Source organism: Sceloporus occidentalis, unplaced genomic scaffold (genome assembly GCF_023333645.1).
Source record: "Sceloporus occidentalis isolate IW3139 unplaced genomic scaffold, rSceOcc1.0.p SCAF_5, whole genome shotgun sequence".
Taxonomy (NCBI): domain Eukaryota; kingdom Metazoa; phylum Chordata; class Lepidosauria; order Squamata; family Phrynosomatidae; genus Sceloporus; species Sceloporus occidentalis.
The window spans coordinates 99,603,798-99,619,191 of NW_028316985.1; the positions used below are offsets into that span (position 1 = coordinate 99,603,798).

The 15,394-nt window shown below is 41.5% G+C and overlaps 1 protein-coding gene across 6 annotated transcripts in view; it reads left to right on the forward strand.

Annotated features, from left to right (window-relative positions):
- Positions 1 to 12,548, forward strand: part of DUSP16 (dual specificity phosphatase 16) — a 52,365-nt gene extending 39,817 nt beyond the window's left edge. For all 6 annotated transcript variants that reach the window (XM_089524868.1, XM_089524866.1, XM_089524869.1 and 3 more), the window contains 4 exons: positions 2,807 to 2,970; positions 4,095 to 4,254; positions 7,786 to 7,909; positions 10,334 to 12,548. In XM_089524868.1, the coding sequence (XP_089380994.1) occupies positions 2,807 to 2,970; positions 4,095 to 4,254; positions 7,786 to 7,909; positions 10,334 to 11,510 (1,625 nt within the window). In that variant the 3' untranslated portion in view covers positions 11,511 to 12,548. The remainder of the gene's footprint in view (positions 1 to 2,806; positions 2,971 to 4,094; positions 4,255 to 7,785; positions 7,910 to 10,333) is intronic.
- Positions 12,549 to 15,394: the final 2,846 nt, after the last annotated feature.

Below are 15,394 nucleotides of genomic sequence, written 5' to 3' on the forward strand. Positions count from 1 at the left end.
GCACATTCTCTCTTGTTTCGCTAGACACCTCCTCATTGGGGAATTTTTTGGAACTCTGTGCCTTCAGTATCTCTCTTTTTATGAACTGCAATACACCACGAACTTCCTTACCTTTGAGTATTTATGACCATGGAATTTCATGTAGCATTTCCCTAAACCTATAGGAATCAGCTTTTGTGAAATTCAGAGTACATGGTAATGAGATTTAGCGTCCTCTTTCCTATATGTAACAAATCCCACAAAGATATGGTCTCTGCCACAGAAGGATCCCATTACTTCCACCCCTCTGACCAGTTCACTTCCTTTGGTTAGGGTAAAATTCTTCATCTTCATCTGTTTCTTCATCCTCATCTGTTATTTCCTTCTTAGGTGCTCAATCAACTAGGAGCAACAGAAAGTAGCCAGGGAGGCTCTATGCACATGTGTGAGGGGTTCTCTCTGTAGGTCGCCATCCTTTCTCCTAATCTTACTCACAGATCAGATGGGATTTGTAGTAACAGAATCACAGAGTTGGAAGAGACCACAAGGGCCATCCAGTCCCAATCCCCTGCTATACAGGAACGCAGAATCAAAGCACTCCCAACAGATGACCACCCAGTCTTAGTTTTAAAACCTCCAAAGAAGAAAGCTCCACCACTCTCCGAGGGAGTATGTTACACCGTCAAACAGTGTCTGTCAAGAAGTTCTTCTTAATGTTGAAGTGGAATCTCTTTTCCTGTAGTTTGACTTCATTGCTCCAGGTCCTATTCTCTGGAAGTGCAGAAAACAAGCTTGCTCCATCTTCATTAGAATCCTTGATGTTCTGGATAGCTGGGAGTCTGGACTCCATTGTCTGGTTCCCTCAGCCTCCCAGTTTCAGAGCTCCTGTTTAGAAATCCCTCATGGTCTACCTAGCGAGAGCTAAAGACAAAGGCTTTACAACAAGTCAGAGAGAGAATGCACTCTGTGCCTCACTCACCCATTTTATTGGTTGCTGGAATGCTCATGAAAAAAATGTCCACTAGCTTTAAGACGGAGGAGAATGGAATGGGAGATAGCAGTAGCAATAGCATGTACATTTCTATACCACTTATAAGGGAACTCGGCACATTCTAAGCAGTTTACAATCTGTAAGCTAATTGTCCTCAACAAGCTTGGTACTCATTTTACTGACCTACGAAAGGATGAAAGGATGAATCAACCTTGGAGCCTTCTGGGATCGAACTCACAACCTTGTGGCTGCAGTACTTGCATTCAACCACTGTGCAACCATGGCTCACCACCACTGCAGATCTATGATCTATAGTGATGGTGAGCTCAAAACACACAGTTACTTGCTCCTGCAACTAGATCTCATCCTTCTTTAAAAAGCCCATAAATGACCTTCCTGAGTTTCAGGTGTGTAATTTTGCATGACTGCATGAGCCTTGAACAAAATAGGCAAAGCAAGCTTCCTTGTATGAAAGAAATAATAATAATAATAATAATAATAATAATAATAATAATAATTTGTTTTATTTATATACCGCTATTCTAAAGATCATAGCGGTGAACAGCAAGTAAGCTAATTAGCAAGTAAGCTAATTTGCCCCCAACAGTCTGGGTACTCATTTTAGCGACCTCAGAAGGATGCAAGCCTGAGTCGAGCTTGGGCCCTTTTGCTGGTCTTGAACTCGCAACCTTGTGGTTTTGAGTGAATTGCTGCAGTACAGGCATTTAACCACTGCGCCACCAGGTTTCTAAATTTCTAAGAAGACTGATTCCCCTCATGCAAGGCAGAAGCTTGCTTCCAGAGGCAGGGGAGCATCTTGGATCATGCCCATTCACTTATGGGGATGGGTGGCAAGACCAATGCATACACAAACTGCTGCTGCTAGTTTTTTGAATGGGATGTTTGACATGTAATTTTTTATCATGAACTTTAGTGTTTTTACTATACACTTGATCATTAGCTTCTAAACATCTGCATGGATTTCACTGGAAAGCATTAGCCGTAAGCAGATGCTCTCGTGTACAGTGTGAATGTTTGGGGCTAAATCACACAGCCATCATGGTATAGTAATTTGAATGTTGGACTAGGACTCTGAGAGACCGGGGCAAATCCCCAGTCAGCCATGGAAACCCACTGGATGACATTGGCCAAGTTGAACTCTCTTAGCCTAAAAAGAAGGCAATGGCAAATCTCTTCCAAAGAAATCTTGCCAAGAAAGCCCCATGGAAGAAGTTGGGGTTGATTTGGAAAGCATATGGTGACGACAGCAGCCACAACCAAGTCATGCATGTAAGTGCTGCCTTTGAAAATTATGATGTGCCTGGCAGCCTCCCAGGCCTGTGCAAGGGTTCTCTAATCATACAGTGGTACCCCGGGATACGAATGCGCCGCCTTACGAAATTTCCGGGTTACGAAAAAAATCCATGTAAAAACATTTTTCCGGGTTGCGAAGGTTATTTCGGGTTGCGAAAAAAAATTTGGTGCTTTTCGGCGCGATTTCACACGGAATCGCGGCTTTCGCTATTAGCGCCTAAGGGCATTTCGGCTAGCGAAAGTTTCCGGGTTACGAAAGCGGCAGCGGAACGAATTAATTTCGTAACCCGGGGTACCACTGTACTCTGAAGTCCAGTAACAGAGCTCTAACTGACTGGTGGTCCTGCTAAGGCTGGCAGGCATTATACGTCTGTCTGTAGAGTTCTATGCCTCTTACATACATTCACTGATGTTTTTCAGCCATCAGGTGGTTTAATTTACATTAAAGATGTTCCATAATGCCTCAATGTATTGCCCAGGACTTAAGCTTAAATCTGAAATGTGAATGGTTGTTTTCTCCAGGTGGATTTGCTGAATTTTCCAGGTGTTTCCCTGGCCTTTGTGAAGGGAAATCTGTTCTAGTGCCTTCATGCATTTCTCAGCCCTGCTTACCAGTCTCCAACACTGGGCCGACCCGCATTCTTCCTCATCTTTACCTTGGGTGCCAGAGAGATGTCCTCAACAAGGTGGGTGCTTTGATATAAGATGGTACCAACCACAGACTCAATGGACAACTTCTTTTTCTGTTGACATTTTATGATAATATTCACCTTTGTGTTAGTCTCAAGCTTACTTGCCCAGTCATCACTTTCAAAGGGAAAGATCTGTTAATCTGTTTCAGCATTTAAAAAAAGGAAACTGATGGAGAAATGTAACAGCCTTTGAGATTGATGTATTTTAGTTTGTGGACTCCATTCCACTTCTAGTTGACTGGGGTCCACGAGAGCTTATGCTGAAATCTGTTGGTTAATCTCAAAGGTGCTGGTAGATCCCCTCTCTTCCTCTCTTACTTTATTATTATCACTTAGCCAAATCTGGTTTCAAAAGAGCAAGTTTGTCACACTTATGAAAGGTTTTCTTCCTGGAGACAGTTTGCATTTTAAATGACATAATGATATAATATTTCATAGCCAGTCAGTTTCAGTAACATAATGGTAAAAAAAAAAACCTCTCTGAAGAAACATGCCAAGAAAACCCTGTGATAGCTTCACCTTAGGGATGCCGTAAATCAGAAATTATTTGACAGCACCACATTTTAAAAAATCATTGAAGATGAAACAGAAAAGGGTATATAAACATTTTCATGAAAAATCGTTTTCAAAAAAACTAAGTGAATAAATTACAGAATAGGTTAATAGCTCTTATTAGGACCGCTTTCAGTGTTACAAAAATGGCAGAGGTGGTTTGAACTTTCAGGCTCTTGCAAAACTCTTCATTTGGCACCATGATACCACACACACACAAAATAGGACGGGGGTAGGAGAAGAAAAGAAGTCTAAAAAACTTATTTGATGGGTTGATCATTGTGTGAGTCCTTGAATGTGCAGCATGGTTACAGGATGCTCCACGCAAAAGAAAATATTAAAAGTTGCTGCTCTACATTCTCATTGATAGTAGAGCTGGCTGAGATGCAAACAGCTGCCCACTATCTTATTCTGAAAAGAAAAATAGAATTTTTTGTTCAACAGTGACAAAAACATCTTGTGAAAAATGGAGTTTTGACTTCTAATAAACTGCTAAGGCCATTCTTTTTTCTAATTTGTGAATAGTAATTCTTGTTAACAGTTGCTGTTGGCTTTCTTTTTTGTAGGAGCTGATGCAGCAGAACGACATTGGCTATGTATTAAATGCCAGTAATACTTGCCCCAAGCCTGACTTCATTCCAGAGTCCCACTTCTTAAGAGTGCCTGTGAATGACAGTTTCTGTGAAAAGATTTTCCCCTGGCTGGACAAGTCTGTAGATTTTATAGGTAAGGATTTTAAATGTCTTTTTCTTTAAAACAATTTAAATAAAATCTGTGCTCATCAGTTTACTTTCATATATGAAGTGCAAAATAATTATTGCACTAGCATCAGGAAAACAAACACAAAAAGGTAGCCCCCCCCCCCTTCTCCCTGCTGTCAGATTTTTTTCAGGGACATTTTAATTGTTTGAATGTGACATATTTATTGTACTTGTGTCACACCTTTCTTCCAGAACTACAGCTCCAACATTCTCCCAACTCAACACTTCAGTTCAAGTACAAATAAAAATTGATAAAGGCAGGTAACAGATCAAAAATAGACAAAATATGTTATAATGATAAAAAGTCAATCCAATTAAAGTATTAAAACCATTACATTAAAAAAGCAATTAAAAAAACATCATCTACACCACCAATATGTTTGAAAACACCTTTAAAGGTAATGAGTGTTTACACTGCTCATTGTTCTTTTTTAAGCAATGAGGCCCAATGTCACTTCTCATTATAATGAAAATGAGGCAAACTGTCAAATACTGGAAGAATTCAGTTCAGAAATACAGCTTTAATAAGTTCAGGAAACTTTATTCAGGAAATTAAGGCAGGGTAGACGACCAGAAAGAGGCACCTTCCTGGTGCCTCTCTTTGCTCCGCAGGAGCGCCACAGCAACCAAATTGTGCGGCGCTCCTGTGGAGCAAAAAAGGGGAAGGCAAACCTCTGAACAAACCTTGCCAAGAAAACCCCATGATAGATTTACCTTAGGATCACCATAAGTTGGAAATGACTTGAAGGCATACAACAGCAAGAGCAAGACCTGGGGTGTAGTAATTGCTTTGGCCCATCAAAGCTGGTATGAATAGGTTTTTCACATGTGGTAAACTAGAGGTTTACTGTGGGAACAGTGATTACAGCTGGTCATCTATGAACTCGCACAAATGTCTGCAAGGTGGTCTTTGTCAGTAGCCCCACCTTCCTTAGTGCTGTTATCCACTATGCCTTCCCTCCCATTCTTAATTCTTATTGCACTGCAGCAGCAGCTGGAATGAGAAGTGCTCACAGTACAGAAGAAAGGAGTGCAGCTAGTGTGATTTCACAGTTGACCACTCAAAGAACAACAGTTGTAGGTAGACAACCTTTTCTTTTCTTGATCTCAATGATTCATATATGTGACTCATATAGTGAGCTCCCTTACTGTGGATGGCGGGGGTTATACCTGTACTGAATTGAGAACTGTGCATCCAAAAATTGCTTTGACCTTGATCTTGCATCTAGCTGCTAAGGTCAGATGAATGGATAGCTGAGACCAGGTGGTGGCACAGCAGAGTTCTTGTATGAGAATTTCCCTGAGAAATGCAGAGAAAACAGTTGTTGAAGGCTTTCATGGCCAGAATCCATAGTTTTTGGTAGGGTTTTCCGGCTATGTGGCCATATTCTGGAAGAGTTTATTCCTGACATTTTGCCAGCATTTGTGGCTGGCATCTTCATCTTCTCTACAAACAAACTACAAAACAGTTGTTGCTCTCATAGTGTAGACTTTTTAAAGAGGAGGTTAGTTCATCAGCCTGTAAGCCAAGTCAATCATGTTCATAACCCAATGTACTAGGTGTATGGATGAGCTGGTTTTGCCTTTTCTTGGGTCATTATGTGTGACCCAGAGTCAAAATGGTTTTGTCTTAACCAGGTAAAGGGCTAAGGCCTGGTGCACATCCAGTATATGGAGTGATTGCTCCAAGCCATTCAGAGGTGAAGTCAAAGGCATCCATAGTCTCTTCAGGGAACCATCTTTTCTGTTCGGCTTTACCTGAAAGAAATTTGTTTGCATTAGTTGCAGCCATGATGGGTCTATTGGTTTAAGTCTATGTGTAAGTTATTATTATTGTATAAGTTTATTATTCAAATATAAATTTACACTATACAGTATATTCTTTTCCCTTTCCACCCCTGGATTGGTTATACTTGTCTTTCTGTTTAAAAAACAATGTTCTAAGAAAGGATAAAGGGGTGGTGGAGCTGGTGCTATAACTTTTTAATTTCAAAGCCATATATGGAACATTCCTTCTGTAAACGGATTTGCTAATTTAGCTTGTAGTTTTTACGTTAGCTGATAATATACCTGCCTCATAATGTTTTGGTAATATAAATATTTGTTTGTAATTCCTATATATACAGACGCCCCTCCTAATGTAAGGATCTAGGAATAATCATGGAGGGGCGTTGTTTGCACGCGCCCCATTTAAGCCTATGGGGCTTGGATATGCGCGAATCTCTGTTTTCGCGGGGGGGCGGGGTCCAGAACAGATCCCCTGTGAAAACAGAGGCTCAACTGTAGATATAAAAAAAAAATTTTTTTTTTAGTTATAAGCATGTCTAAATAAATCCAGACATTTGAAGAAGTTGTGAAGCTTGTCACAATGTGACCAAAAGCATCTTTCTCAATCCAGTTGCAGTGATGGATAAAAAAGGAACTAAGAATGAGCAGATAATGGTACTGAGGAAGGCAGGGCAAGATTTCAAAGATCTCTGCACAGGTACAGTGTAACCCACAGAGTCACAGAGACCACAAAGAAGGAATAATTCCTTACCATAGAATCATCAGTCTCTTAATATTGGAAAAGAATTCAGGGTAACTTTTGTTAACAGCACTTGGAACAGCATTTGATTCTTCTTGCCTTTTAAAGTCACAATTGACGTATACATCTGTATTGGTAGGTGGACAAGCAAAAATATTTTTAGGGTATCGCATTTATGTCTCTGTGATCATAGTTTCAGTAGAAACTTACAATTATGGAATTAGGGAAGGGCAGCATAAAGATAATGTAGTCACTTGTCTTGCTAGGCCTGGATTGCTTTCAGATATTGGATGTGACATGTTTAGGTAATGTGCAGTCATTATGCACCCCATTCCACAGTTTTGGCAGATCAGAATAATAATTTATTGGATGCTGTGAGCATTGTCAGCTTTACATTAATTGATGTATGAAGACAGGTGGTGCTTGGCATAAGAGATTCCAAATTACTGTAGTTTGACCTGCCCCAACACTACCCATTTGTTTTTATGTGTCTTCAAGTTGACTCCCAAGTTGACCCTATGCTAGAGTTTTCTTGGCAAGATTTATTCAGAGGAGATTTGCCATTGTCTTCCTCTGAGGCTGAAAGAGCATAACTAGGACAAGGACACCCGGTGAGTTTCCATGGCTGAGTGGGGATTCATATCCTGGGTTTCCAGAGTTCTAGTACTACACTCTTAACTACTATACCACACTGAATTATTCCATACATTTATGTATTACCTAGGTTTAAGTATTTCAGGTTTTAGGATATAGTTGAAATTTGTTATAATTATTATGCAAGGATATGGGTAATCCATTTCTTTCAATTAAGTGCTGCCTGTTCTGGTTGCTAAAACTTTTCCTTTTCTGTGTACAGCAAGAAGGGGTATGTGTGTGCATGTGTATGTTGTTTGATGATCCTTTGGAGCCTTCAGCATCTTTTAGAATCCTACGGTATGCCGTATATTCTTCCTTTTTTATGTCCTACAGAAAAAGCTAAAGCCTCAAATGGTCGTGTTTTGGTTCACTGTTTAGCTGGAATATCTCGCTCTGCCACCATTGCAATTGCATACATAATGAAAAGAATGGATATGTCTTTGGATGAAGCCTACAGGTAAGTAAGGAGATTTTTCTTTTCTTTTTTTTTGAGAAGAAATGAACATAGAGAGGTGATTGCAGACAATTCCAACATGACTGCTAGAATGATTTCCATGTGACTGACACATAGGCGGGTTACAGACCGCCGCCGCTTGCTCCGTGCGGGAGCCGCAGCAGCCACACCGCGCGGCTCCCGCACGGACCGAAAAAGAAGCTCCAAAATGGAGCTTCTTTAAGCGGCGCCTCTATGACGTCGCGAGGCGCCAGGGGCGCACTCGCGACGTCATAGACGCTGCGACACGTGCGGACGCACAGCGTCCGATATGTAAATATGGCAGCGGCCGTGTGGAACGGCCGCCGCCATATTGTACGTACAGAATACGTACTAGGGTTAGGGGGGTGCGGAAGCACCGCCCCTTCCTAACCCTAGTACGTATTCATTACGTACTAAATGGCGGTGTGTAACCCGCCTTAGCTGTCTGCACATCAGAAAGAAGCCCATCAAGAGACAATTTGCATAGCGTCTGTCACTGGTCCTCCTTTCTGTTCACTTGAATATGGAGCTAACTGAATTATGTGTGCGCCTTCAGGTTGCCTGTTGGCTTACAGTGACCCCATTAATTTTTCTTAGACAAAGAATATTAGATGGTGCCTTTACCAGTTCCTTCCTCTGAAATATAGTCTTCAGCACCTGGTATTTGCTGGCAGTCTCCCATCCAAATACAAACCAGAGCTGAACCTCCTTAGCCTCCAATATCAGACAGGATTTGGTATTTTTAATGTGTTTAAACCAGTAACTGAATTACCACCGCTTATTAAAAAAAACCTGCTGTGGGTCACAGTTTTAATTTGTCACTTCTGTATTACACCTAATTTTAGGTAAAATGTACAAGAGACTACTTTCAGAGCAGATCTCCTTCTTGGAGATGAATTATTGCTACAGTAGTGAGTATGTTTCCATATGGGAGACTTGTGGCCCCTGGGCAGTCTGGTCTGTCTCCAAGAAAAGACAGAAAAAGTGAAGTTGTGCTAATTGGAAACAAAATTTAGCTGCCCAAAGAATTAATCTTTTATTTGAGCTTTGCACAGGACTTTTAATTTATTTTGGAGCCCAGTTTGGAAGTTCAGGTTTGTTGCTAATTTCATCTGTATTGATCCAGACCTGCTATTTTTAATAAAGTTTCATACGGCAGCATAAAGTGTCTAGATACAGTAGGCCCTAAAGAGAGGATTAACCTAGCCCAGTTTCAGACAGGGAGGGCCTGTTTTTACATGCTAGGTCCCTGTAAAATTTGCTGTTTTCTCTTCCCCAAAACCAAGGAGTTTGAACTAGGCTATTCAATAAGACAAAAGGAAATTAAAAGGAGAGAGGCTAAGTAACCAACTCAGTTAAGAATCAGTGACTTCACATCCCTCACACCAACTGTCACAATGGTGGAGATGGTGGAGGAGATAATATAACTTCAATGGGTTTATCCTTTCCCATAAACTGTTATTGGAGTTTGCTGGTGAAATTCTTGTCTCAGATTCCATCATAAAGCTACCAATGAGCTCCCCCCCCCCACCTTATTGCATCACACCACTTTGGTGTCTTCCATACACTCTGTCTGGATTTTCTCTACTTATTCTTAATGTCAAGATATCCAGTTTGGATACCTAGATATCTGTGGTCAAGTAATAGCACTTCAGTAGGAACACAGGAAGCAGCTTTTAGTCTAATGTGTCAACTGACTGGAACCAGCCGTCAGTTTCAGGCAAGATTCCTTCCTAGCCCTGCCTTGAGATCGCTGCTATTCTTCCATCCAAGTATTTAATATCATGCTTTTTTCCCTATGGGCCCCAAAGAGGCTTACACCATGCATTAAAAAAATACAGATAAAGCAGTCCCGAATTAAAAAAATTAAAAAGCATTACACAGTCCACTTTAAAACACTGATTTAGAAATTAAGGTATTAACCAAGTCTAACCTGCATAGCTTCAAAATTCAGACAAGATTGGGTGTGTTCAAGGTAGTATGATTGAAAGATTTCACAATATTTCCATGTCTTCTCTTAACTCCAGTCTATAATGCTACGATTATAAAGTATTGTTAATTGTGAAACACAGGAGTAATGATGATTCCTTCACCGAAAAGCCTACAGTCAATTATGAAAGTGAGGGAGATAATAAAAGGAAGTGCGGGGTGGGGTGGGGTGAGTAAAATAACAGGTCAGACATACACCACTATGGTTATGCACAGCACACCGAAGAGAGGGTGAAGACTAACAGATGAAGCCAAAGGCTCCAAAGAATTAATCAGTCTTGAAGAGAGATTTGAAGAGGGACAGGGAAAAGCAGCATCACCAAAGCATTTGTGGGAGAGTATTTGTGGGGGAGGGCAGTGTGTGTATGTGAATTTATTTATTTATTTATTTATTTGCTTCAAAAACATTCTGTTTAGATTTGTGAAAGAGAAGAGGCCGACCATTTCTCCCAACTTCAACTTCCTCGGTCAACTTCTGGACTTTGAAAAGAAAATAAAGAACCAGAGTGGCCAAATGGGACCACTTTGCAGCAAACTGAAGCTTTTGCATTTAGAAAAAAGCAGTGATCATGGAGTGGGGGGTGGACAGAACAGCAGCCTCCATTCCTCTCCTCAGCTCTGTACTATGTCTACCTCAGAGACCATGGAGCAGAAGCCAGCAGAAACTGGAAATCTGCCCAGTTGCCATTTGCTCTCGTTAGAGGACAGTCCCTTGGTACAAGGCATAATTGGACTCAATGTGTCCTCTGACAAAGTTGAAGACAATAACAGGCTGAAGCGCTCATTTTCCTTGGATATAAAGTCTGTATCTTGTGTGGCAAGTAGCAACTGTGTCACAACTTCAGCACAGGGCTATCCTTCCTTGGAGGACACATTAGAATACTACAAGCATTCAGCCACTTTGGAAGGTGGCAGCAAATTATGCCAGTTTTCCCCTGTTCAGGAGGTTTCGGAACAGACGCCTGAAAGCAGCCCAGATAAAGAGGAGGCAAAGCCTCCTGAAAAATCCCAGAATGCCTGGCAGCTGGACAGCCAGAGCAAATGGCAACCCTTAGGAAGAACCACTAGTGCCACTCAGAGGTCGCTCTTGTACCCATTGCACCGAACTGGCAGTATGGAGGACAATTATAGAACAAACTTTGTCTTTGGCCTTTCAACCAGTCAGCAGCATTTGGCCAAGTCTGCTGCTGGGCTGGGCCTGAAAGGCTGGCATTCGGACATCTTGGCTCCTCAGGCTTCTACGACAACATCTCTGAGCAACAGCTGGTATTTTGCTACAGATGCCTCTCACTTTTATTCTGCTTCTGCTCTATATGGGAGCAGCACTACCTACTCTTCCTTTGGGGGCAGCCAACTACCCACAGGGTGTGAGCAAGCTTATGCCGTCCGCAGGAGAGAGAAGCACGGTGACCGAGGAGACTCTCGTCGGAGCTGGCATGAGGAGAGTTCTTTTGAGAAGCAGTTTAAGAGAAGGAGCTGCCAGATGGAATTTGGGGAAAGTATAATGTCAGACAACAGGAGCCGAGAGGAACTTGGGAAAGTGGGCAGCCAGTCTAGCTTTTCAGGCAGCATGGAGATTATTGAAGTATCTTGAAGCTCTGTTCCATGATTCTATGTTTTCCCTCATTTTGTGTAAAATAATTCCCTGTAAATCTGAAATTTCTAGGAAATGAGAACCATGGGGCTTCATTGTGAAGGAAATGATGGTGTGTGTGTGAATGTGTATTAAAAAGAGAAGTGAAATGACTAAATGTTTAATGTGTGTTGTGAATATTTAACAATTTGCTCCTCCAGCTCTTCACACTATCTTAAACTAGAAAGGAAAGCAGAAGTTATTTTCCTTAAGAGATATAGCAGATAGAGGGAAAGAATTATACTTAATAGAGCCTCTTTTGTAAACAAGGCAAATCTTTTAGTTCTCAAGTGTTCTGTTTAAAGTACAGCTGCACACCTGTTGTTTTCCTCTTGTATCTTCAGTCAGGCATACAAGCCTGAGACTGACTTCATAGTGTCTGCCCTGTGTCAGTGACAAGCATAGCACGGGGCTAGACACACTTGTCCTGCCAGGGAGGCTGGACTGAAAACCACCATACAAGTTATCCAAAATGCTGTTTTTGGGGTGTGGGCTCTCTTAGAGATGGTCTCCCCCCTTTCTTCTTTTCCTTCTCCTCCTCAACCACCACCATCTTTTTAACTGACATCACTGTATCAGAGATCTGGAATTTTTAGATAAAATAAAAAAATAAAATAAAAATTTCAAAACTCATGCTGGGTGGGACACTGGGCAGGGGCATGGGGTAAAAGGGGACTCAGGAAGAGAGTGAAATGGCAGCAGCAACCCGAGTTGCGTGATTGCAAAGATGTGCAGTACTGGTGCTCTGAATGTGTTATGTTTTCACCACCACCACCACCACCCATCCCTTCCAAATTTACTGCAAGAATGGGGCTTCTGCCCTTAGTGTTTTAGGTTTAATGACCAGGCCAGCATCTCAAACCAAGAAGCTTGGAAACCCCCACCCCACTGCCACTTTTCAAATAGTTGACACAATGCTGTTTTAAATAACAAATGAATTTCAAGTTATGTACCCGAATAATCATTGCCTTACATTGCATTAAATGTTTCTGGTCTCCACTGTGTGGTAAAATGTGCCTTGAAAAATTGTTCCATTTCTGTCATCGATTTACTAATATTAGGCTAATGGACAGAGGTCACAACAGCATTCCCTAACGCAAGCAGGAACATCCCCACCGTTCAGTAAGTCTTCCTCTGGACACGCTCCAGCTTCTCAACATCCTTTTTGAATTGTGGTGCCTAGAAAAACACAGTATTCCAGGTGAGGCCTGACCAGAGCAGAATAGAGTGGCACTATTACTTTCCTCGATCTAGACATTATACTTCTATTGATGCAGCTTAGAATTGCATTGGCCTTTTTGGCTGCTGCATCAAACTGGCTTATGTTCAAATTTTGGTCTACTAGGACTCTTAGATCTTTTTTACATGTAGTCTTGTTAAGCCAGGTAGCCCCCGTCCTATATCTGTGCATTTCATTTTTCTGCTTAAGTGCAGTATCTTACATTTCTCCCTACTGAAGTTCATTTTGTTAGTTTTGGGGCAGCTTTCTAATCTATTTGGGTCATTCTGAATTTTGATCCTCACTGTGGTATTAGCTCCTCCTCCTAATTTGGTAACATCTGCACATTTGATAAGCATGCCCCCTAACCTTTCATCCAAGTCATTGATAAAGGTGTTGAATAGCATTGGGCCCAGGACAGACCCCTGTGGCACCCCACTGGTCACTTCTTTCCAAGATGGAGAGGAGCCATTGTTGAGTACCTTTTGGGTTTGGCTGTTCAACCAATTACTAATCCATTTAACGGTTGCATTGTTTAGTTCACATTTTACTAGCTTGTTTGCAAGTATATCATGGGCAGCCTTTTCAAAGTTAATGGATAATTTGCTTCTGAATTGTTTTGGCCCCACAGGTATATATCCCAATCATTCCATGAGTCACACTGAATTTTTGGAAGATCAATACCATTAATTACCAATACCATTAACTGTCAAATCATGTACATGTGTGGGATGCTGGTTGGTTGACAGGTGGTAGACAAATGTCATAGAATCATAGAATTGGAAGAGACCGCAAGGGCCATCCAGTCTAACCCCCTGCCATGCAGGAAATCCAAATCAAAGCATCCCCGACAGATGGCCACCCAGCCTCTGCTTAAAAGACTTCCAAAGAAGGAGACTCCACTACACTCCGAGGGAGTTTGTTCCACTGTCAAACAGCCCTTACTGTCAGGAAGTTCCTCCTAATGTTGAAGTGGAATCTCTTTTCCTGCAGCTTGGATCCATTGTTCCTGGTCCTGTACTCTGGAGCAGCAGAAAACAAGCTTGTTCCCTTATACATTTAATTTTATCATAAAGCACAATTTGAAATGTGAAGAATCTCTTACATACAGATCAGCATTACAGGACATGGGGCTAAATGCAGTCATCAACCCAGAGGGAAGTGAAATGTAAGAAAGAAGCATGATTTGGTGACATCAGGTCAGTCTCCTTTTTATGAAGTCAGGCTGGAGCATTTCCACTTTCTGCAACAACACAACTCAACTAATTCCTTTACAAATAATTCCTTTATTTTCATCATCAGAGGTACAAACAAGCTAGAAGAAAACTGGCATGGCCCATGTCCTTTATTAACAAATAAATATTTCAAGTAGAAATTTAGTAGTATGTCTACAGTACACAGTGCAACATAATTCAATACAAGACCCAACTGAAACAGTTACAACTGCATTTCACTAAAGGAAAAACACATGCAGTCCATCTTGCATAGATCCTTCAAGAAGTTGCCTGAGTTCCATCCATGTCCCCTGCTCTGCTTTTCAAGGACAAAAACTATCAACACAAGTTCTCAGACTTGCAATATCATTTAATACACCTCTCTTGAAGAACCCCAGCACAATTGCTACAAGATCCCCAAAGGTTCTTGTGCATGTTGTAGAGCGTGGGACTTTCTCACAAAACACAGGATGGGGCGTTATTGCTGCCTGGCTTCATGTTATTACCAACTTGTGGTGACCCTAAGGCAACACCCCCGTTTTTTCTTGGCAAGATTTGTTTAACCTGGAGTGCCATAGTCATTGTCTGAAGCTATGAGAGTGTGACTTGCCCAAGGTGGTTTCCATGGCCAAGTGGGAATTCAGAACCTGATCTCCAGAATCCTAGTTCAGTGCTCAAACTACTGCACCACATTGGCTCTGGATAGGGCTGAGGATATTGTTTTGTGGGAATGGAGTCTGCAGCCTAAGATGACACCCCATATGTGTGTCATTAAAAGGGGTAAAATGTTATCATGTCCAAATATGCTTTCCAGAGATATCAAGGAGTGCTCCTGGTGCCCCTGTCTAGCATAGAAATCTGCATATGGCAACATATGGCAGCTGCTTCTGCAACTCTTTCTCTGAAACATGCCTACAAGAATACCTGCTTGTCCCCTAGAAAGGTCCTCAACCTGGTGTATGTCAAGACAGGAGTCCACATTAGCTTATCTGTTGCATGGTATATCGAGGGAAAAAACTGCAGTTGCAGTGACTTAGCTGAAACACTGCAGTGGGGTTCAGTTAGCACTTGCAGTATTTTAGATGTGAACAATTTGCTTCTAACAGACTCATGAGAATTCAGTATGTATGCTTAGCAGACAGCACCATATTCATTCAGTTTTGTGAAAATACTGTGAGAATGAGGAATGAAGACAAACCAAATTGCAAAAGCTGGTGGCACACCTTGAAATTGCCTCACAAACAAACAAAACATAGGAATTAACAGTTCCTGGTTTGCCAGCTTTTCCAGCTTTCTCTCAACTAAGCAATATCCTTTATTCCTGATAAATCAAGGCTTGCCTTATTAAGCCTGGTAGGGATTTTTCACAAACCAAGTAGATAAGGCAGAGAGAAGTACTCTTTTGTTTCATA